This window comes from Rhododendron vialii, chromosome 4a (genome assembly GCF_030253575.1).
Source record: "Rhododendron vialii isolate Sample 1 chromosome 4a, ASM3025357v1".
NCBI classification, from domain to species: domain Eukaryota; kingdom Viridiplantae; phylum Streptophyta; class Magnoliopsida; order Ericales; family Ericaceae; genus Rhododendron; species Rhododendron vialii.
In genome coordinates this window covers 17,994,310-18,016,414 of record NC_080560.1, presented here as the reverse complement: position 1 = coordinate 18,016,414, position 22,105 = coordinate 17,994,310, and the positions used below count along the sequence as shown (strand labels likewise).

The window sequence follows — 22,105 nt, the reverse complement described above, 5'->3', positions numbered from 1 at the left end:
GCACAGATTTGTGGTGGGGCCCACCACGGGTCCCACACAAACATGATCCGATCGGTTCATTAAATGTAAAACATTTTTTCAAGGGTTCCTGTAAAAAATCAACTCAATCCAATACTTATAGGTGCTTGATCTAATCATCTAACTTTTCATTACCCAAAAATCTGAATGAAAATTTAGATGATTGGATCGAGCACTTATAAGTATTAGATTGAGTTGATTTTTTACAGGAACTCTTGAAAAAATATTTTACATTTAATGAACGGCTCGGATCATTTGTGTGGGACCCGTGGTGGGCCCCACCACAAAATCTGTGCACAATCAGTACCAGTAGCATTACTCATTTAAAAGTGCATTTTCCAACGCTGCTACACACATATTTTTGTACACAAATCGTGCACAGATCACGGTATGGGGCCCACTATGGGTCCCACACAAATAATCCGAACTGTTCATTAAATTTAAAACATTTTTTCAAGGGCTCCCAAAAAAAATTAACTCAATCTGATACCTATAGGTACTCGATCCAATCATTCAACTTGTCATTAAGATTTTCGAATAATGAAAAGTTAGATGATTGGATCGAGTATTTATAGGTATCGGATTGAGCTAATTTTTTGTGGGGGCCCTTGAAAATATTTTTTACATCTAATGAATGGATCGGATTGTTTGTGTGGGACCCGTAATGGGCCTCACACCATGATCTGTGCATGATTTGTGTGAAAAAAATCTGTGTGTCGTTTCTCTTTATTGCTTTTTTTTATGTTTTCTTTTTCTTACTTTTCATGAGAGGAAGGGAGAAAGAAAACATCGGATAGAGAAATTGGGGGGGGGGGGGGGGGGGGGGGGGGGGATAAAGATTGGTGAGAAATAACTAGGTAATTTTGGAGAGTTATTATAGGAAAAACTATTTTACCCGCCTCTATTGAGGGTGTTGGAAAATACATGTTAGATAACATTTGACTAGGCAAAATAGCTAAATATGGGTTTTACCTAGTCAGTTGTACATGTCCGAGGGCAACCTAACACTTATTGTCCATTGATTACTGGCGACATCCAATCCTATGACGGTGTGGCAAGGAGGGGTTTTTGTCCACAACATTGGAGTGGATAGTTAGTTTAAGGAGGTGGCAGTAGCTTGAAGATGGTGTGATGCTGTAATAACTCTGAATTTTAATAAATAAAAAGTTATTTATTATTCAAGTTATTATTTAAGGGCGTCGCTATTCGCAACCCTTTATTTTCTCCCATAGCCCACTACATTTCGGTAAATGGTTGTTGAAAATCATAAATAATATTTCGGTAAATTTCTGTTGAAAACAAGATTATATTTCGGTAACTACATGTCGAAAATATGTTCAACTTTCGGTAAACAACTGCCAAACATGCATTTTCAGTAAATAGCTGTTGAAAAAAATATTATATTTCGGTAATTGAATGCTGAAAATATATTTTAATTTCGGTAACTAACTGTCGAGTATAATTGAAATTTTTTAACGGGCTATGGGAGAAAATAGAGGGCTGCGAATAGCGGCGCCCTTATTTAAATTGCTTGGATTGCTTTGATTTTCTTTTATTTTCCTGTAGTTGGTCATAATTACACTTTAGCCCCTCAAGGATCGTTTCTTGACTTTTAAACCCTACCTAGCAAGCCTAGATAGCTTCTAACCGGCTTGTTGGAGGAACCGAACTAGGAAGCCACCTAGTTACATTTTCCTAACCATAAATGGACCTTTTTGCCCATCTTAAACCTTGTGAACCTTTTCAACCCTAGACTAAGAAATTGTTTATTTATTTTCTTGTATTATTTTGGTTTTATTCTTTATCCATCGGACGATAAAGGTTAGGAAAACTTTTATCCATTGGATAATAGAAACCCTAGATTTTATATTCTTGATAGTATTTGCTAGAATATCAAGTACTTATATATATAGTTAAATAAAGGAATTTTATAATTATTTAAAAGGACTTTTTGATTATTTTAACATAAAAGTTTCCTTTTAACTTTTGTCCATTGGACAATAAAAGTTAGGGGATTTATTATCCATTGGATGATAAGTTCATCTTTCAACCAAGTATATAGGTTTATTAAATTAGTCTTTTTCTTAAATCCCCATGGGATGATGTACCAATATTATATATGTATTAGTACCTTGGATATAAAGACCTAAGATTCTTAAAGTACTATTTTATTATTTTATATTGGGATTTTGTACCCAATTGGATTAGTTTAATGGGGAGTTGAACTACCTATAGTACATTAGTACCCATGTATATATTATATAAGTACTTGGATGATTTAAATATTGCCTTAGTACACATGTGCCAATTTATTAGTTTATGGAGAAAATCTTAATCTTTAAAGACTACTTTGATCTTTTGTACAAAAGTACCTATATTTTATTTGTATTCTTGCATTGTAGTACATATATATGTATATAGCTAGTACAAGAGAGAGAGAGGAGAGAGAGGCCGTGAGAGAGAGAGAGGGGAGAGAGAAGCCGAGAGGGAGAGAGAGGGGAGGAGAAAGAAGAGGGATTTGATTTGTACCTTGGCATTGATCTTCTTTGTACTTCAAATCCTAGGTTGTTTACTCTTCCTAGCCAAGGTATAACCACCATTGTCCTCTTTTGTACAAGTATCAAATTGTTTAACACAAGAATCTTGTACAAACCTCCTTTCTACCACAAAATCTTCCAAAGATCAAATCCAAGGACTAACCTAGCCATGCAAGCCTAGCAACTAGCCATTGATCTTCCATGAAAGCTTGGATTTTGGAATAAAAAAATGAGACTTAGAGAGAGAGAGAGAGGGCCGGCCAAGAGAGAGAGGGAGGGAGAGCTTGCCTATAAATAGAAGCTCACTCCAAGCTTTGAACTCACACCTTCAACCATTGCTCTCACTTCTCTCTAGAAATTCCAAGAGTTCTTAGTTCAAAAGTTCTTGTTTTCTTGAAGTTCTTGAGAGTTCTTGAGAGAAACCACCAAACCACTTTCAAAACCACTTCTAGATCTTTAAAGTAGCTTAGTTAAAGTTAGTAAGTTATTTCTAGGAAAAGAAAGTACATCTCTTTTCCTTTCGAAGCAAACCGACGCCGTTACGCCGCCGAATTTCAAAACCGACGACCAAATCTTCGTAGCCGACCACCGCCAAGAAGAATGGTAGTTATCCTTATCTACTATCCCAAGTATAAAGTAGTTTTGTACCCTAACTCTAAATATAAGTTCATTAGGAAGTAACTTTGATCATTTTATTTAAAGTAGATAAGGTTATCTTTTGTTGGGAACATATGAAATGCATGATGTTCGTTATTGGTGATTCAAGCATGTTAAGTAGTCTAGAGTTGGATGATTTTGTTGGATTCATGTTGAGTTTCGATAAATGCTTGTTTATGTGGAAAGTCCTACACCACGGAGTCTATGCATGATAACGTGACACGAGAACCAAGAAAGTAGAGACATGGCACCTAGGGTGTGTTAACGAAGATGAAAATGTGTTAGAAGCTATAGTTCTTCAATGGCAGAGAGAGAAACTTAGGTACGTTGACAGCGAAAAGAAATCTGCTTCAAAGAACGTGAATCATCTACTTCAAAGAACTCATTGTCTAGGGTTTTCAGATCGTAAGGTACGTTGATAGCCCTAAAACTCATCGTCTAGGGTTTTGAGTAACGTTTTTTTTTTATACTGGTGTTGACGTGAGTTTGTCAGCCAATAAGGGAAAATTATTTCTGATTTCACATAAAGGGGGACATAATGCTCTGAAAATGAAGAACTTTTCATGATTTGGGGAAGGGTTGAAGATGTAACCCTTTTTTGGTACAATTTTAAATTTGTTTCGATTTTAGGGTTTTTGTTCTAACTTTTCACTATTGTTTTGTTCTTTAATGGAAATTTTCATGATTTGGAGAAGGCGCATCATTGTAACCCTTTTCTGGTACAGTTTTAAATTTTTTTTTGATTTTAGGGTTTTTATCCTAACTTTCCACTTTTGTTTTGTTCTTTAATGGAACTTTTCACTGTTCGTTTCTTCTTTAATGGTTGTGGTCCCATACCCCAATACATGTATGTTGTTCTTTAATGGTTTTTTGTGAGCTGCGTTGTTCTTTAATGCTTGCATGTGGTCCCTTAGGTTTGTAAAGTTGGGTTTTTTTAATCATAAATGCAGAATAACTACATATGTTACCCTTCAATTGCATCATGGGGGGTATTTCAAGCGTACCTCATTGGCCACTATGTATCTAGGTGGGACAGTGGCAATGGTTGACAAAATTGACCCTGATTTGATTTGTTACTTTGACTTGAAGAAAGTAATTATGTCATATGGTTATCCCACCACAAGTACTATGTATTACGTGATTCCTAGTGTTGGTTTGACTAAGGGACTTAGGGTTATAAATTCTGACATAGAGGTTAGAGAAATGTTGGATGTTTACAAAGGTCTTCCAGTCATTAGTTTTTATTGTGAAAGAGGTCATGAGCCCCTTCAAATCATTTACCCTGATGATGATGTGGATGTTCCTCCTGTGGAAACAAATGTTGTGCACTTAGATGATGAAAGTCATAAGGCAAATGAGGGCAATCATGAGGTGGTGGATGATATACCAGTGGATAAAGGAGTTGGTGAGGATGAAGATGACCCTGATTATGAAGTAGATGAAGATGAAGATGAAGAGAATGAGGATGATGAGGATGGCTCAGATGTAAGTTCTGCCCCTAGCTGGATGTTTGAGAATCTGGAAGGGCTTAGTGATGATGACATTTTTGCTTCAAAGCAACAACCAAATCAAGCAAAGGGTGATAAAGAACAACCACAAGCAAAAGATTGGTACTCAGATGGGGGGGAATCTAATGAGTTACTTAGTCTGTATGGATCAGATGAAGATGAAGAGGGAAGAATGAAATCCAGTAGTAAGAAGTGTCGTGAGTTTAATGAGGATGTGGACATGATTAAACCAGCTTTGGAGGAGGGAATGAAATTCACTAATGTGGTAGTATTTAGGAAGGCACTAAGGGAGTGACAAGTTCAACAAGGGTTTGACTACAAATTTGTGAAGAATGAAAGTAGCAGGGTCACTGTGAAATGTAAAGAGGAAGACTATGAAATGTAAAGAGGAAGACTGTGGTTTCAGAGTTCATGCTTCAAGAATACAGGGTGAAAAACTATCCAAATCAAAACAATGACTCCTGATCATAGTTGTCTAAGAACTTGCAATAACCATCTAGTGACTTCACAGTACATTGCAAACAAGTACTTGGACAAGTTGAGGGATGATCCATAGATGAAAGTTGATGCATTTCAAAAACAGATAATAAGGGAATTGACAGTTGACGTGAGCAAGAGCCAATTGTACAGAGCCAAGAACAAGGCTAAGGAAATGATTGAGGGAGACCACTTTGTGATGGTAGGTTAAATGACTACGTGGAAACTGTTCTAAAATTCAATCCTTCAAGTTGGATCAAGATACAGTCAGATAAGCCTGGTCCAGAACTACTCCTAACTTTCTGCAGAATGTATGTTAGATATGATGCACAATTGAAGGGCTTACTAGCTGGTTGTGGGCCTATGATTGGGTTGGATGGAGCTTTTCTGAAGGGTTTATATGGGGGACAAATTCTTAGTGCAATTGGGGTGGATGGTAACAACAACATGTTTCCTATAGCCATAGCTGTGGTAGAGGCAGAGACTAAGGAGTCTTGGACTTGGTTCTTGAACATATTGTTGGAGGATATTGGGAGTGTGGAGGAGAGGGGATGGACATTTATCTCAGATAGGCAGAAAGGCTTGGTAGAGACATTCAAAGAGCTAATGCCAAATGCAAAACATAGATTCTGCCTTAGGCATTTGTATGCAAATTACAGAAAGAAATTTAGAGGTAAGGAATTGAAAGATTTGATGTAGAGGGCAGCCTATGCAACCACAGTTTAGGCACATAACCATCATGTAAAGACACTTGAAGGTTTGGATAAGGGGGCACACAAGTGGTTAAAAGACATTCCAGCTGAGCAATGGTGTAGGTCCCATTTCAGCTCCAGAAGCAAGTATGACTATTTGGTGAACAATCTAAGTGAGTCATTCAATAACTACATTTTAGAAGCAAGGGATAAACAAATAATTTCCATGTTGGAATGGATAAGGAGGAAGGTTATGAACATGTTTCAAATTAAAAGGATGGGAATGGAGAAATATAATCAAGCCATATGTCCAAGGATCATGGGCAAATTAGATGTAATGAAGAAGGATTCAAAGGACAGTTTTGCACACTTTTGTGGTGAGTACAAGTTTGAAGTGGATTGCCATGACACAACCTACACTGTGGATTTGAAGGAAACGACATGTAGATGCAGACAATGGGATCTAATAGGAATACCTTGTAAACATGCATGTGCTGCTATTGGACTTAACAAGCAGAAGGTAGAGGAACATGTGCATCCTTGCTACAGCAGAGACACATATTTGGGGGTATACCAACACATGATTCAGCCAATTCCTGGCAAACATGATTGGGTGAAGTCTAACAATGAGGAAGTCCTTCCTCCCTTCATGAGAAGGCCAAGTGGCAAGCCTAAAAAAGTAAGAAGAAAGGCTGCAGAGGAGGCTGAGGATACAAGGGCAGGTTTGTCTAGAGCAGGAAGGTATATGCCATGTTCAAAATGTTTGCAAAAGGGTCACAATCTCAGATCATGTAAGAATCCAATCCACCCAAATTCTAAGCTGCTAAAGAAGAGGAATCCATCACAATCTTAGGTATGTAAAGTAAAAGCATCCAAATTCTAAGTTGCTAATTTTTTGAAGTAAAAGCATATTGACCAATATTTGGCAGGCACAACAAGGTCAACCAAAGCAGAAGAAATCAAGAATAAAGACTACACCACAAACTTCAACTCAGCCCTCTGTGGATGCTGGTTTCTACACTAAACCAGCACAGTTATTTGAACCAATTAACCCTGGTTTCTACACTCAACCTAGCCAAGGCAGTGCCAATTCTGCCAATCCTCGTTTTTCCTCACAGGTATAAGTAATGTTCAATTATGGTATATTCTGCATTTTCTGGTTTATAGCACTATTTAACTAACGTTTTATGGGTGTAGCCATCTAAATTGCAATGTATTGGTGGAAAGTTTGGAGGAAATGGTCCTCGATTTAGTGTGGGGGTTGCTAATAGAGGAGGACAAGCAGGTGGTGCTCAAAGAGGTGGTGGCAGGGTAGGTGCTCCAAGAGGAGGATAGGCAGGTGGTGCTCAAAAAGGCGGTGGCAGGGGAGGTGCTCCAAGAGGTGGTGGAAGGACAGGTGCTAGCAGAGGTGCTGGAAGGTCAGGTGTTACTAGAGGTGGTGGAAGGGCATGTGCAACCAGAGGTGGTGGAAGGGCAAGTGCTCCAAGAGGTGATGCACAGTCAGGGAATGGAGAAGCAGGTGGTAGAGAAGGAGATTGGTGGTGGTAATTTACATCTGCAACCTTTTGTTGGCCAAGTCCTGCTCAAATAGGTGTTATGATGGTTTGTTGGCCAAGTTATGTAGTAATCTTATGATAAGTGTCAAAGTACCATGTAGTAATCTTATGATATTTTTTGCTTTGGATTGGTTTGAAGTATTCATGTAGTTTGCAATAGTCTTATGGTACTTTGACACTTATTTCTGCAGTTTTTTTTGTTGGCCAGTTACTCCTACAGTTTCTTTTGTTGGGTAAGTAATTGCAGTAGTCTTATGGTACTTTGTGTGGACAAATTTGTGGTACCTATGGTTTCTTGGACCAGTAATGCTGTGCTCGTGTATATTGCTTTTTGGTGCTATGGGTTTTGACAAGTTTGTGGTGATTTGAAGATGTTTCTTTGCTATCTATCCCTCAAGTATTGATGATGCTACATGATTTAGAAAGGGACAATGATGCATTATGTTTCTCTGCTATGGGTTTTGACATTCCCTTGTGGTTTTTGTTAGACCATTTAATAGTTGTTCTAGTATGAAGTTCTCAATATGGTTTGCATTGAATCAGATTACAAGGGATTGCATTTCATGATAGCATAAACAAAACACTGCATATATTTTTTCAGTTCATTACAAGGGATAGACATATTTTCTGAATTACATAACCCTTACCAAAAAAGTGCATTACATACATGCACATTCTACTTAGTTAAATACAACATCATAAAGCAGAAAATGGCAACCCAAGTTGCCACAAACATCCCCTTCTGCCTTCTTTCCTTGGCCTTGCTTTTCTCCAACTCTCTCTCTAAGCGGTCAATGGTCTGCAATAGGTCGTCCCTTCCGCAATCACAAGGTGGAGGGTCAACCCACACGAAAAACTTACATTTCGTGAACTGCATAAAAAAAATACATTACAATTCATTTTACAATATTTTTAGTGTGTATAACTACCTTAAACATACCGGATACCTTTCACACCCGTAAAACCGTCTTCCCATGGATGATGGTATGTTAGACATACGTAGAGGAGCAAGTTCGCCACAGTGGCAAATGCGGACTTGGTTAGATGGGGGGGAACGAAAGGGAGAATGGAAAAAAGAAAAAAGAGGCCATGGTGGGTGATGCTTTGTTTTCTACTCCCACCTGTGGAGAAATGATATATATATATATATATATATATATATATATATATATATATATATATATATATATATATATATATATATATATATAGGATGTAAATGGCTTATGGGAGCAATTTGGTCTTGTAAAAGATGTTTAGGAGGGAAAATTCCCGCCAATAGCCATTATTTGCTTTTTCGTTACTTTTGACGGAAATACTAATAGTTCCAAACCAGTCTTAAGTACAATGGGTGCGAATGTTTAAAAATGAAGTAGAGGAGGTGTAGTTGAGAAACGACTAAAGTACAGGGGGTGTATCTAAAATTATATATATATATCGGGGCGGTTCCATGGACAACTAATTAGACACCTAAAAAAATACCTCATAGTTCCCGATCAAATATTAATGATCCGAGCCGCTCAATGTGATCAGAACGTAATTTTAAGGGTACCTGCGAGAAATGAGCAAAAAAAAAACCGAGAAGGGCTTGATCTAAGTAGTTTTTAGCTTAGATTTGATGAACGGTTCAATTAAAAACTGCTCAAAACAAGCACTTTCCGATCATTTTTTTGGCTAATTTCTTGCGGGCATCCATAAAATCACATTCTGCACACATTGAACGGTTCGGATCATAAAAATTTGATCAGAAACTATGAGATTAAAATTTTGGGTGTTTTTTTAGGTGTCTCCAAAACTGCTATATATATATATATATATATATATATATATATATATATATATATATATATAGGGGCCGGTTCTACCCACACAATTCTTGACACAAAATTTGACACTCCATCTTAGTCATACAAATCAAGGACTGAGATTTAATTGTACTCCCTTTTCTCTATCTCACTTACACCTAATCTCTCCCTCCCTCTTCGTCGCCTCTATTTTCACAGAATCCCACACCTCTACAACCAAACCCTAACCACCACCACCATACCCAGATGGGGAAAATGATTCTGATAAGATTGGAAAAATTTGCAAACAATTACCACCGTCGGACAAAATATATCGAAAACCATTACCATCGGTCTCGACCAAATATTTGCCGCTCCGCCATCGCCGGTCTCATCCTCCACCATTACCACTGTCGGCCCCTCTATTTTGAACAAATCGAACAATTAAAAAGATGGGAAAAGTTCCCGATTCAACATTTGGACACATATGCAAACAATTAAAAGATGGTGAAAATGATTATGATATTGCAATTTCCATTTAGATCCAACTGAACTGGTATTGCAAATTCCATTTGTGCATTGCAATTTCCAATTCGATTTATGTTCGGCAGAGGGACAAGTGAAGATAGAGCTATTTCGGAGCAGCAAAAAAGAGGGACAAAGCTGGTCGGTCCCTTTGAAGTGGAAAACGTCCGTGGAACCAAAGTCGACCGGCCGACGGTGGTGATGGTGGAGGAATACCAGACTTTCTTCTTCTTCTCCTCTTTATGCAGAGGTCTGTAATACCTCATCAATTCTTCCTCGAACCTTTTTTCTCAGACTTCCATCTCCATCGCCGGAGATGGAATCGCCAATGAGGTCCCTCGCCGGAGATGGAGGTCCTGAGAGCCAGGGGTATTCGTGAAAGACCGTGGGGACAGAGAGAGGGGGAGAGAGATTAGGTGAGGTTACGTGTGTGTTCTCATTTAAGTGGTTTAATCTCAGCCCTTGATTTGTATGGCTGAGATGGAGTGTCAAATTTTGTGTCAAAAATTGTGTGGGTAGAACCGGCCCCATATATATATCCACTCACACCCATTTTGACATCCAATCTCAGCCATTCATTTCAATGGCTGAGATCAAAACACACTCTCTCCTCCCTCTCCCCTCCTCACCCTATCTCTTCTCCCTCCCTCTTTCCCCCAACACACCCGCACCTTCCTAGAACCCATTCGGCCGCGACCCATTTTCTGGCACCTCATTCTCCGGCAACCCATTTGCCAGCACCCAATTTCCCGGCGATCCCTTTCTCCTCCTCTTCTCTTCTCTCTCTCCTCACCTTGAGGTGAACAAGCTAGTTGTATTCTCTCTTTTTTTTTCTTTAGAAGCTATGTCAAAACCATAAGGATTGATATTGTTTCTATTAGAACAATACTATCTCTCAGTTGTGTAGGCCAATATCAACTTTTTCCTTTGTATCATAATGTTTTGCTTGGAGTATGTAAACAACAACGGCAACAGCAACCTTACTATCTTTCAAAAAAGATTTCAAAAGTTCCATACGTGTTTCCATATCATCAAACAAGAACCTAGAAATATTTCACAAGTTCAAAAATTATACACCAATATCATCAAACAAGAACCCAGAAATACCTCACAAATTCCTAAACATTTTCATTTTCTTTCACAAAACACAACATCAAGTAACCTACTTAATCAACATTATGAAACAAAACAAAATCAGCATCCCAAATACTATACGCCTCCATGAGTTGACTTCCAAAAATACTCCATGGTTATTCAAAGCAATCTTAGCCTTCGCTCCAACGATGTTTGGCCCGTACAAAACACGAAGTTACACTTTCATTAAGTATTAAGATTTGTGCATGCAAATGTTAAGCAACAGGTTTTGATTTACCATCTCCTCATTAAGTCAACTCTTGGTCACTATCAGAATATTGTGCTTCCACTTCTAAGGCTGTTGAAGAAAATTGAGAATTAGGAAAAAGTAACATTATTAATGCGAAGTAAATAAGAACATTTATGCCACGAAAAATTGTAATTCACTTACATTTGTTAGCTTTACTCATTGGATTTGAAGGACAAGTCATTTTATCATGTCCTGGATTTTTGCATAAGCTACACTTTCTTTTCTTCTTGCCTAATGCCAACTCCATACCACTTTTCAATCTTTCGGAGTTTATACTAGCCCCTTTTCCTTTCACATCTTTTTTCCTACCCTTGGTTAGTGAGATGTTTGGATCCGAAAGCAATATCTGAGATGGCTCAATAGAATGTAAATTATCTCTATCATCACAAACATCGATTGGAGGCACATGAGAAACTACTTTTTGGAGCTTCTCGTGGAGAGCACTCATAGCTTCAATGTAAATTGTGTATGCCTCATTTGATGGGGCGGCCAAACAAGCCAATTTTGTAGATTCTTGACACATATGGCTAAGTCTTAATGACTCGGATTCTTCTTTGCCATTGTCATGCACTAATTGTAGAGAACCCTATCTAAGCTTATTTATTTAATATTTCCTTAATGTGAAATGTGTTATTTTAAATACTTAGAATTTATGAGCCTTGGATTTCTTTTTTTTCTTTGAATATAGTTGTGCAGGTGCATGTGTAGGCATTTTCTTGACCGTGTTCGAATTCATTGGTCCTTTGATCGAGTATGTTGGGAGACTCCCATGTGTTGTGTAATTAGTGTTAGAAATTTTTAGAGCTAATTACTTGTTTAAGTGTTAGTTGATGGGCTCTAGTGCAAGAAGTTATAACCTGCAAGTATTAGGTAATAATCTAGAGACTTGAGGGGGGAAGGGTGTAATTCTTTTACACCTTATATCCATTTGGCCGAGAGAACATCTCGTGTTCTCTGTTTCCTTTTTTTTCTTCTTTTCATTTCCAGTGATGTGCACTATCTCTCTCTCTTTCTCTCTCTCTCTCTCTCTCTCTCTCTCTCTCTCTCTCACACACACACACACACGCACACACGCACACATAGCCAAATCATCTTGCACCTTCTTTTGCTTGGGTATTTTGTGTCCACATCAAGAACTTGGAGGGATCTAGGGATTTCAAGCTTGTGGGCTTTTCTTCATCACCATCTCACTCATCTCTCTTGTGTGCTAGCATTTGAGGTAGGGTTTTCTACTAGATCCTTAAAAATGCAAGTATTGTGTTTGGAAATTGATTATTTTCATGTATTTAAGTAGTAAGTTGATCTATGGAAGAAAAGCCCTAATTTGAATGGTTGTGTAAATTTCATATTTTTAGTTGTATCTTGAAATTGATGGATTTAGTGTTTGATTGGGTGTGGAGAGAATATGATGCCTTGGGAATTTGTGGTGTCTAATATTGGCTCATGTTTATTTGGATTGATAATGGATATACTAGTTAGGGTACTTGGATTAATTGTTTGCATTTTGTGAAGAGTACATTATTATTTTTGTATTTGATATGGATTACCTCTTGTTGACATAATTTATGAAATTTTTGAGGGGTGGAGTTTAAAAAGTATAGACACTTGTATATCTATGTTTAGTGCTTCTTGGATTTGAAAGTAAAGATTAAGATTTGTGTTGATACAAGTTGTACTTACTTATTGGAATTGATTTGAGATTGATACTTGTCATTTGGGCTAGTGAGCCATATATTGGCGGTTGACTTGGCCATTTTATGCTTGTTGTGTAGCCGGAAACATATGGATAATGAGTTATCTGTCGGTGTATAGTCCGTAAACCCGTGCGGGATAAGGTGCCCCATAGGCCTTTGGGTTAGTAGCCCATAAATTTGGATGATTTAGGGACCTGATCAGTCGCCTAGGATTGGTACACAACTGTGATAACTTGGACATTGGTTTTATGTGCTCTTATTTTCTTGTACCTAGTTTAATGTGTTGACTTATTTTATGTTTGAAGAATTTTGGTTTCATCTTTTCGAGCTTAATTATATTCATTAAGAATTGTGTCTAGTTAGCATGAAATTCAAGTTAAAAAAAATAGGCGAATTTGGGCATGAAAGTTCATATTTTCAAACTCATCACTTGCATCTTCTAGTTTCTAGTATATTATGTATGGGCGGTCGTGCTCACCCCTACCTTACAGGTTCGAAGGGCAAGGATACGCTCTGATGGACACGATGATGGAGATATCTTTTGTGCTTTGGCGAGTCGATCTACACGATATTTTGTTGGGTCTCAAAGGCTATCTTTTGACTACATGTATATGTTTTTGACTTTGGGGAATGTAATGATAAATGTTAAACTCTCCTCTAGAAATGCTTTATTATGTCTTTTAGGCAAAGAAAAAGGAAAACTTGTACATCCTTTTGTAATTGGAGTTTTATGGTTTAAGTGGTGTTTTGGTGCCTTGGTGGCTATTAAAAAAAAAAAAAATTGAAATATTTGGAAGTGGATAGCTTATCATGCTTTTTTTTTTTTAATTTGGTTAGACTTATAATTCATTGCATGATAGAGTGAAAAGAAAATTGATTTTAGTTATTTGGCAAAATTATTTATTTATCGAGGTAAAAATCACGTTGCCGAATTATTATAAAGCGGGGCGTGACACTAATCCTTCGGAATCAATTATCCTAAATTTGTTGGCCTTTTGCATCCATCGTGGAAGAATAAAATGGTCCGGTATTGCATCAATGTTTAGTCGGATAAACACTTTCATCATGTGTCTACACAAAATTCCAACAAACTCAAAGTTTTGGCATTCACACATACCCTCATAGGTTTGCAAATCCAATGTGACGGAAAATTTTTGAAGTTCATCATCTTTTGACTTCACTATGAATGATTGAAATCTTCCATTGTTCACCTTTCACAAGTCCTGAACACTTGTTATGGTGAATGTTACCCCAAATCAAATTACTCAATATACAAGCATCCAGGGCAAAGAAAATTATAATCAATTTTCGTATTGTGAATGACATTGAATGGGAAAAAAAAAAAAGGAAGAAGAATATGTAACACAATTTTCGGCAATCGGCAAGTAACTGGACCACTAAATTCTAGCAACCCAATTTTTTAGTATAAACTCAGTAAAATACTCCATATGGCAATAAACTACATATAATCCCAATAAAGTATACCATATTCCAATAAATTGCACCATGTGACAATTGGCAAGTTCAAGAAATTTTTTTAAAAAAAGCCCTAATTTATCTAAGAGACTCAAAGTGAGAAATAGAGGAGCACCTGTTTTAAGAAAGAAGAATTTCCGAGTCCAGAGCACCTAATTTATCTAACAGTGCTGAATGAATTTTTACCACTACCTTCGTGGCTTCGCGCGTGGAAGAGAGAGGGATGGAGGAGTAGATATGGAGAGAGAGAGAGAGAGAGAGAGAGAGAGAGAGAGAGAGAGAGAGAGCGCTTCGCCGGAGATAGGTGCACCGGAGAGGAGACTCGCCCGAGATGGAGGTGGCTGAGATGGAGGGGCGAAGGGAGAGGGCATCGATGTGAAGACCTGTTCAATAATCTCATTTTTAGTAAAATTGTGCTTTGATTTACTTTGGTCATCTAGTTGATGTGATCACACGGATTGACGTGTCGTTATGTATGAGACGTTCGGTAAATAGCTAAATTTTGAGTTTTCGGTGTTGAAATAATATTTGGAAGAGTTGGTTGCGATCAGGGTTTGATTCGATGAACGCTAGCAAAAATTTTCAAATCTGTCCGCGATGTACCTGTACTGTGGTTTCCCAGTACCGGTACATCGTGTAAAAATTCTGAAATTCCAGCATGCGATTCAGACACTATAAATAGACCCCTTATGTTATTTTTTCACTCCAAGACCACGAACTCAGCCCTAAAATCACCCCTCTACGTTCTCTCTTCAATCTCTCACCCAAATTCTTAGATTTGCACATCAAACATCTCAAAATCTTCAAGATCTATGGGTTGTTCATCCTAATTTCATCCGGAATCAAGATTATTGCGCTCAAAGAGGTAAGAACTCCATCATTTTTGGATTTCTCTCTCTCTCCTCTCAATCACTTGTTGAACCTCACTTATTCCTCTTGATCTTGGGAAATCTTGGACCTAGGTCTCGTATTGTAGCTTGGGAGGAGCTAGATCTTGGTGTTTCAAGCTTGGGTTACTTAAGGTTTTGCTCAAAACCCATTGTGGTAGGGATTTCTTACTCTTGTTATACGATTATGTGATGTTTATGTACCTAGATTGTGTTTTGTTTCGTGCTTGAGATTGGGTTTTGTGTTTCGATCGAATATGGAAATTTCTTCCCGTTTTCTGAGATTCAGCCAACTTCAAACAGCCATAACTTCTTCGTCCAATATCTGTTTCATGCAAGCTTTTTATATCGATTCGAAGGTCTTGAAGTCAGCTTTCATTTGCCGCTAGAATCACCTAAAAACTCTTAGTAAAAAGAAAGTTATGACCATTTGAGTAGAGGTGTGTCGGGCTGTCAATGTCGGTTGGCTATTTCTAAGATTGTTTCGTTTCGTGTTATGACTCCTTATATAATTAGAATGTATTTAAGTCACTCTCGAATGTAATTACTTGTGTCCTAATGACTTGTGGTTCGATCTTGTCTCTTGGCACTTGTTAGAGTATAATATTAGTGTCGTTGGTTAGGGAATGAAACCGTAAGGTTAATAGGAATACCGTGGGCTATAGGGGGTTATGTGGTGAATGTTACGAGTAGACATGAGCTTTTTGTGGGCAGCGTGCCCGGAAAAATAGGGCGGACCGATGAGCGCGCTTTCTAGGTAGACGAGCACTCAATTCAGAGTCGCCACTTGGGTTTGAAGGTCTGACACCCAAGGAACCGAACTTGAAACGCTCGCTGCACTGTTTGATTTGAAAAAGGGAAGGCACCAGTCCGTCATAACCATATCTGGGTTCGGGAGCCAGGTTACGAGAGGGGAAGGTTTTAAGGCACCCCTCTTACCTAATTCGGAGATCGATCTTTACTTAGGCATTTGCGAAAAATGTTTGCGATTCTGTTTGGTTAATCAATTTTTTAGCCAATTAGGGCTGAGGAACAATTAAAGGGGATTAAAACTGTAACATGTTTGCAGGATGTGATAGAATAGCATGGATGGTAGTTAGTATAGGATGAGAACAGACTCCTGTGGGAGTTTAAACAAACTGGGAGGCCCTTGTTTTGGAATGATGTGCGTAGGAAGAAACCAGCATGCACTGAATAAGTCACTACATGTTGTTTACTCCTGCGCACGCAACTCCAAGACACGCGCACGCCGGTGAGCTCAAACCCACAGCTCCGGTGAGCTCAAACCCACAGCTCTTATTCTCAAACCCTTTGGGCTCTAGAAGGACCAGTGCACATCCAGGACAAACCACGCAGTTATAAGCAGCATAATATACAGTTTAAAGGCTGTAAAGCCCTACAGATTAATAAAACACCCCATAAACAGTGTGGGAACAAAATAATGGCCTAAGGCCGAGCTACCCGTGCAAGGCCACTCACTGGTCGGAGGCAGTCTGACGAGCGATGGAGCCAGTCTGTCGCGCAAGGGTGCTCCCTGCCCTGGCGCGTGATGGTCTGAGCCTTTTAACCAGTGTTTGGTTTACACGTTTCTGGGTTCTGGTACTTGTCCAGAATGATCCCAGGGGTACTCTAAAATAGCAGAAACACAAATTAACTACAAACAAACTAGCAGTTTCTAACAAAGGAAAGTAGTAAACTGATTTTTAACATGCTTTACAGTGATCTATATATAAATAAATACATGAAAAACAACAAGAAACCAATCCCCATGCGGTCCATCGAGCAATGAAGTGAGAGTGTCGCACGCTGGTTCTTGCCTCTACCATTTTTGAAACCTTGCCAGCTTTAGGACCAAGACTGGTATTGATTACTAGCCTTGGCCTTGCCAGCCCTCTCAGGAATCAGAACAGAAAATAGTAGGTAAGCTATACCTAGATTAAGTTTGAAAGAGATTGAGCTTTGAGTGAGAGGTTGTTTGAGTGGTTGAATGATTGGAGGAGGAAGAACAAGCTTTGTTCTTGGATGGTTAAAGTGTGAAAATGGAGGATGGTGAGTGTAATCCTTCTTTGGACTTAAAATTTGGTAACCCAGGGTGTAACCCTTTGAAATTCTTAAACCCTTTAAATGGATGAACAAAAGGGGTATTTATAGGGAGAGAGGGAGGTGAATCTGGTTGGTGCAAGGAGAGGAGCTCAGCCAGTCCACGAGGCTGGTTGAAGTTTGCTTGGTGGCTAAGCTTCCCAGCTGATAAAGGTGATGGTGACATCTTGGACCATCGCGCGATGGAGTCAGTTTGGCGCGCGATGGTGCGCCCTGGCGCGCGATGGTCAACGGTCAAGCTTTGACTATGGACCACCACCTGGTAGTTTGACCATCGCGCGATGGTTTCAGTCCGTTGCGCGATGGTTGCGCCCTGGCACGGGATGGTTGCGCCTTGGCGCGCGTGTACCACCTACTCACGCGTTGGTCAACGATCAAGCTTTGACCATTGACCAACACTTGTCAAGTTGATCTACGCGCGCGGGCTCTCAACCAATGCGTGCCAATAGGGTTTTTGGCTCTTTTGAAGTGGCTTAGGCTAGGTTAGGTTCAAGGGCTTTGCAAACACTCAAAGCTCAAACACGCTATCATTCCCGGGGTGTTCTTGATCCATTTCATCATTGGGAAATCAAATACCGTAAGTAAACTAATCTGGAAGCCCAGATTGGGGTGTCTACAGTAGCCCCTCTTTGACGGCACTTGAAGCACCATCGACTTGGTACAAGTAACGTCAAAGAATTCTAGACACCCCTCAAGGCAATCCAGAACAAAGCATACTAGCAAAGTAGACTTGTAAACTTAAGGAACCTGATAGGTGGAATGGAAGGGCGGTCCATTGCCGGGGATGGAACTAGAAGTGGATGAGTGAATCGCCACTTGTTGATCGAATTTGGACAGGATAGGCTGTCGCTGCAGATTTAGACGAGACAGGCCATCGTTGCTGGGGATCAAGCTATCCTCGGCATAAAGCATTCCAATAAACACGGGTAGGTCGTGTCAGTCAAGTTGAATTTCATCTGTTGGGAATTAGAGTCAATCTCCTTATCAAAGACCATCCGAGATAGAGCAATAAGGCTGCTGGAAGATGCACTTGAAGCTAGACTGATGTAGAGGCAGTTGTTTGGGGCAAGCCGAGGCGGACTCTCCTGGGGAACAATTAGTTGCGAATGGGTGGACCATCGAACCATATTCTGATTGTCGTTGATGATATGGCTGAACATCGCTGAATGGACTGAGACAAACGACGTGGTTGATTGTCATTGCTGAATGGACTGAGACAAGCGATGTGGCTGATTGTTATCGCTGAATGGACTGAGACAAATGATGTGGCTGATTATTATTGATGATATGGTTGGCCATGCTTCAGGATGATCATGCCGTTGAGAAATTTGAAAGGACCGGCTGTCGTTGATTTGAAAGGGCGGATCATCAGTTTAAATGATCGAGCCATTGAGCATTGGACAGGACCAGCTGTCGTTGATTTGAATGGGCGAATCATCAGTCTAAATGATCGAGCCGTTGCGAATTGGACAGGACCGGCTTTTGTTGATTTGGATAGGCGGATCATCAGTCTAAATGATCGAGCTGTTGAAGATTGGACAGGACCGGCTGTCATTGATTTGAAAGGGCGGATCATCAGTCTAAATGATCGAGCCGTTGAGCATTGGACAGGACTAGCTGTCGTTGATTTGAAAGGGTAGATCATCAATCTAAATGATCAAGCCGTTAAAGATTGGATAGGATCGGCTGTCGTTGATTTGAAAGGGCGGATCATCAGTCTAAATGATCGAGCCATTGAGCATTGGACAGGACCAGCTGTCGTTGATTTGAATGGGCGGATCATCAGTCTAAATGATCGAGCCGTTGAAGATTGGACAGGACCGACTGTCGTTGATTTGAAAGGACGGATCATCAGTCTAAATGATCGAGCCGTTGAAGATTGGATAGGACCGACTGTCGTTAATTTGAATGGGAGGATCACTATACAAAGTGATCGAGCCATTGGAAATTGGACAGGACCGGCTGTTGTTAATTTGTTCCGCAGAAGATCTTATCGCATCCTGCTATGAGAACAATATCGCAGGAGATTTTCAATCGCATCCGTTAGTAAACAAATCGTGGATTCAGGGAGATTTCTTCGCATCCGCTGACCAACAATGACAAAACCGTAGGAGATTGCATCGCATCCGTTGGCCAACAAATCGAGAGTTAGGGAGATTTCCATTGCGTCCGCTAAACAAACAGAACAACACCGTAGGAGATTGCATCGCATCCTTCGGCAAACAAATTGAGAGTTAGGGAGATTTCCATTGCCTCTGCTAAACAAACAGAACAACACCGCAGGAGATTACATCGCATCCGTCAGCAAACAAATCGTGGATTCAGGGAGATTTCTTCGCATCCGCTGACCAAACAGAACAACACCACAGGAGATTGCATCGCATTCTTTGGTCTTTAGAGAGATTGTACCTACTTTCAACAATTGACATACATAATATGCAAAGATGTATACTAACAAAATGCAAGAATTGAAAATGCAGACCCTAACTAAGGGTGGCTCCTAGGAGGACAACGATGCTTAAGGACTATCACTGAGCCCCAGTACTTCACTGTCTTTTGCTTCTAAGATGCGCACCCAGATAGAGAGACTTTGAAAGGGCCAGCATGCCCAGTTGACATTTAGCAGTGGCATTGGGCTTGTGTGCCTATTCTTCGATGCTTAGGCGGATGAGCCCCATAGAAGCTTTGCTTGGCCTTGGGCCAACGTGCTCTTACTGTGCACGAGATTCCACTGTTTGTGGGTTACAGATACTAGGGTAGCATTGTAAAAATTGCATTTTCCAGTTTATTGACAAGTAAACCATCCGCTAATATCTAATTTGCATTGACAAGTGAACTGAGTCGATACACAGATATGCGCACATGCACAAACTCGCCTAACTCAAACAAAAAGGAAGAAGAGCCCTAGGATACAATGTGGACCCTTAGACACATGGAAAATAATGAAATTTTGGGCATTAACGTGCCAAAACTCAAAATATCTCCTCTTGACATGTGAAACTGACACTTGCGTAAGGTAAAATAGATGTACAATGACCTATACAAACCAACAAAAACCGAGAAAAGCATCTCGACAAGATAAAGGATTGAAAAACTGAAAAAATGCCACAAACATGGACATAAGACACAAATAATGGCTCATATAGCCCCGGACTGAAACCAACACCCCCATGCAGTCACATTAGATCCATATGACCTGCATGGCATGACAAAACTTGGCAAAAGCCCCTTGAATGACATTCTAGGCAGTATTTGACTGCTATTGATTGTTGCTCGAATTGAAGTAGAGCGCGCAGGTTTGAGACCAACACGCATCATATTGAACGAGCGCGCATGAGTATCAAACTAGCGCACGTGACTACAAGTCTACTATAGCTGCTCACACTAGACTTCGCTGAACTTAGAATAAACTGTGAGTTGTTAGGCCTCGCCAGCATTTCGTTCTGTTTTTGATGCTTAAAATCTTTTAAGGCTTTATGCTCAGCTTTGAAATTGAAATAGTAGTTTGCAATAAAATTAAAAGACAAAAGGTTTTCCCCCTTCTGCACAGATGAAGCTTGTCTTGTTCTTGACCCTTCTCGACCCTTGGTGTGCAACAAAAATGTAAACCATGGATCATGTTGATAGAATATGACAGAGTCTCGAAGAGAGACTGCCTACGTATCCCACATTATGGGGAATCAGGTCAAAACGTAGTTCAGGCTAAGATTCACTCGTGTGTTTTACCTCTCCTTTAACGCTCTAACTTTTGCCTAGAACCGCCCATTCGGGTCTTCGGTCTAGCGAGCTTTCAAATATTGCCTATGTACTTTTGCCTAGACCTCCTTCATAGGTTCTCGATCTAGTAGGCTTGCTCTAACTTTTGTTTGGAATTGCCCACCCTTGGGGTCTTCAGCCCAACGAGCTTCTCTAAGGGAAAAGGCTTTTGAATTGATCCATGCTGACCAATGTATTGAATTGCTGCCGTCAAGGTCGATGATCTTTGGTCGCAACCCCAAATAAAATGGCTTTGGTAATGAAGGATCCAGAGTGCTCGACTGGAAGTGTCTCGCTTTGGGCCATTTTTGAACTTTCTAACTTGTGTTTGGCGGAACGCTGTTCCTGCAAACTTGAACATGATATGAGGCACTGGACCTTCTGAACTTTGCTTTACATGGTTTGGCATTCAGTAGCAAAGGGATTTGATGTTCCTTTATTTCGGGATCAACGCCGGGCGTGTCTTTGTGAGACCATGCCAAGACGTCGATGAACTCTTTGAGCTTGTCTGACCGGGCGCAATGCTTCTCTGGGGACAACAGCGAACCATTTGGAGGGGGGGGGGGGGGGTCTACCTCATCTTTCAAATTTATTGAAAACTACAATTTCAATTAATAGGCTGAGCATGCCTTTCGTCTTCCCTTTCGGCAAGGGAACACATTTCCTTGGGAATGATCCCATCGAAATCTATCCCTTCGTTGTCAAGGTCAACACAGTTTATTCAAAAGTCAGCGAAGTACTTAGAAGCAAAATAAAGCATATCATAAAGAAAGCCCTTCGGGGTTGCCAAGTACAGCAGACTCAAAACTTGAAACAAAAGCTACGACGTGGAGGGCCAAGAGGCACGAATTCCGACTCAGAGCTAGACTTAACAGACACTGTGTCAGACTCAGACTCAGACTCAGACTCAGATGTGTCAATGCAAAATAGACGTGATTTGAAAATGCAACCCTTATAATTACCCTTGAGTTCCTCACAGAGAGGTGGAATCTGGAGGATATCAGGCCCAAACAATAGCACTTCGGCTTCCTCAGCTTCTTTGACCAAACCTACT

At 39.9% G+C, this 22,105-nt stretch overlaps 3 protein-coding genes and 1 long non-coding RNA gene across 4 annotated transcripts; 2 read left to right on the top strand and 2 right to left on the bottom strand.

Moving 5' to 3' along the window:
• Positions 1-5,276: 5,276 nt before the first annotated feature.
• On the top strand, positions 5,277-6,742 carry LOC131323758 (uncharacterized). The gene is made up of 3 exons (XM_058355603.1): positions 5,277-5,399; positions 5,537-5,870; positions 5,955-6,742. The coding sequence occupies exons 1-3, from the start codon at positions 5,277-5,279 to the stop codon at positions 6,740-6,742; spliced, it is 1,245 nt and encodes a 414-aa protein (XP_058211586.1).
• A 493-nt stretch (positions 6,743-7,235) lies between these two features.
• LOC131323757 (leucine-rich repeat extensin-like protein 3) lies at positions 7,236-8,120 on the bottom strand. The gene is made up of 2 exons (XM_058355601.1): positions 8,093-8,120; positions 7,236-7,468 (listed from the first exon to the last, which is right to left on the bottom strand). The coding sequence occupies exons 1-2, from the start codon at positions 8,118-8,120 to the stop codon at positions 7,236-7,238; spliced, it is 261 nt and encodes an 86-aa protein (XP_058211584.1).
• Positions 8,121-10,863: 2,743 nt separating this feature from the next.
• Positions 10,864-11,707, bottom strand: LOC131322744 (uncharacterized). Its single transcript, XM_058354172.1, has 2 exons — positions 11,280-11,707; positions 10,864-11,186 (listed from the first exon to the last, which is right to left on the bottom strand). Exons 1-2 carry the CDS (start codon positions 11,659-11,661, stop codon positions 11,137-11,139), a joined length of 432 nt encoding a protein of 143 aa, XP_058210155.1. The 5' UTR covers positions 11,662-11,707; the 3' UTR covers positions 10,864-11,136.
• A 457-nt stretch (positions 11,708-12,164) lies between these two features.
• On the top strand, positions 12,165-13,527 carry LOC131322743 (uncharacterized). Its single transcript, XR_009198941.1, has 2 exons — positions 12,165-12,357; positions 13,324-13,527. It is a non-coding gene; the product is annotated as an uncharacterized LOC131322743 (long non-coding RNA).
• Positions 13,528-22,105: the final 8,578 nt, after the last annotated feature.